This window comes from Dendrobium catenatum, unplaced genomic scaffold (genome assembly GCF_001605985.2).
Source record: "Dendrobium catenatum unplaced genomic scaffold, ASM160598v2 fragScaff_scaffold_737, whole genome shotgun sequence".
Taxonomy (NCBI): Eukaryota; Viridiplantae; Streptophyta; class Magnoliopsida; order Asparagales; family Orchidaceae; genus Dendrobium; species Dendrobium catenatum.
This window is the reverse complement of record NW_021319199.1, coordinates 13691-14861: the sequence shown is the minus strand read 5'-3', so window position 1 is coordinate 14861 and position 1171 is coordinate 13691. Positions and strand designations below refer to the sequence as shown.

The window sequence follows — 1171 nt, the reverse complement described above, 5'->3', positions numbered from 1 at the left end:
ATGACTTCATTTAAAGAACTATATGGAAGGGACCCCCCACACCTAGTACACTATGGAAGAGGAAGTACACCGATTTCTTCAGTGGAGCATTATCTGGAAGAAAGGGACAATGTGCTAGAGGAGTTAAAGAAACATCTGCTGAGGGTGCAACAAATTATGAAGAAGCAGACGGACTCACACAGGATGGACATGCAGTTTGAAATGGGGGAGAAGGTGTTCTTGAAGCTAAGGCCCTACAAGCATAAATCAGTGGCTAACAGGCGGAACGAGAAACTGGCTCAGATGTATTTTGGTCCCTATGAGATCTTGGGGAAGATTGGTGCTATGGCGTATCCTCTGAAGTTACCCGCCTCCGCTACCATACACCCGGTGTTCCATGTGTCACAGTTGAGGAGAGCTCTAAGAGAGCATGCAGTTAGTGCAGAGCTACCAGCATCAATGACGGAGGAGTTGGAAGTGACTTTAGAACCCCTAGAGCTTATAGGGGTAAGATCACATAAAGAGGGCAATAAGAAAGTGCTGATTCGATGGAAGGATCTCCCTGATTTCGACGCTAATTAGGAACCATTTGAAAGAGTGAAAGAGCAATTTCCCTCTTTTCACCTTGAGAACAAGGTGAGTTTTTGGAATGGGAGTAATGTTATGCCTGCTCCCATGCTAGCCCAGGAGGGGCTGGCTGGACTGGTCCTGGTCTATGTGCGGCGAAAGAAAAACAAGGAGAGGGGGGCGGAACTCCTGTGGGCCCCATGAGGGGCTTAATGCAATTTTGGATGGAAAGATTTGAATGTATGGGCTGATTAGGTAAGTTGTAATTCTCCTTTGATGTTAATTAGGGGAATAGGAGGGAATTAGGGGCATCTTGAATTGGAAGGTGATTTGAGATCTAGGGTTCGTGTGCTTTGGGCTCTTGGCATTGCCGGAGATTTAAAAAGTTGTTCTTCCTCTCGAATTGAAGAACAATTGTATCGTTGCTATTTTATTTCTTCTTCTACTGGAATACAAAGCTATTATTGAGTTTTCTCTCAAATTTCTCGCTGTTTTCCCTGTGTTGGCTGCTGTCCCCTACTGAAATCAGCAGTTTTCTTGCTGTTGTCCACTCCATTTCGATTAGGTTTGCTTGCGAACTCAAGTATTTCCTATCAGATTTCACTCAAAATGTATGGACGGCATT

At 44.7% G+C, this 1171-nt stretch overlaps 1 protein-coding gene across 1 annotated transcript; it reads left to right on the top strand.

Annotated features, from left to right (window-relative positions):
- Positions 1-561, top strand: LOC110093899. The gene has a single exon (XM_020818937.2). The coding sequence runs from the start codon at positions 1-3 to the stop codon at positions 559-561; it is 561 nt and encodes a 186-aa protein (XP_020674596.2).
- Positions 562-1171: the final 610 nt, after the last annotated feature.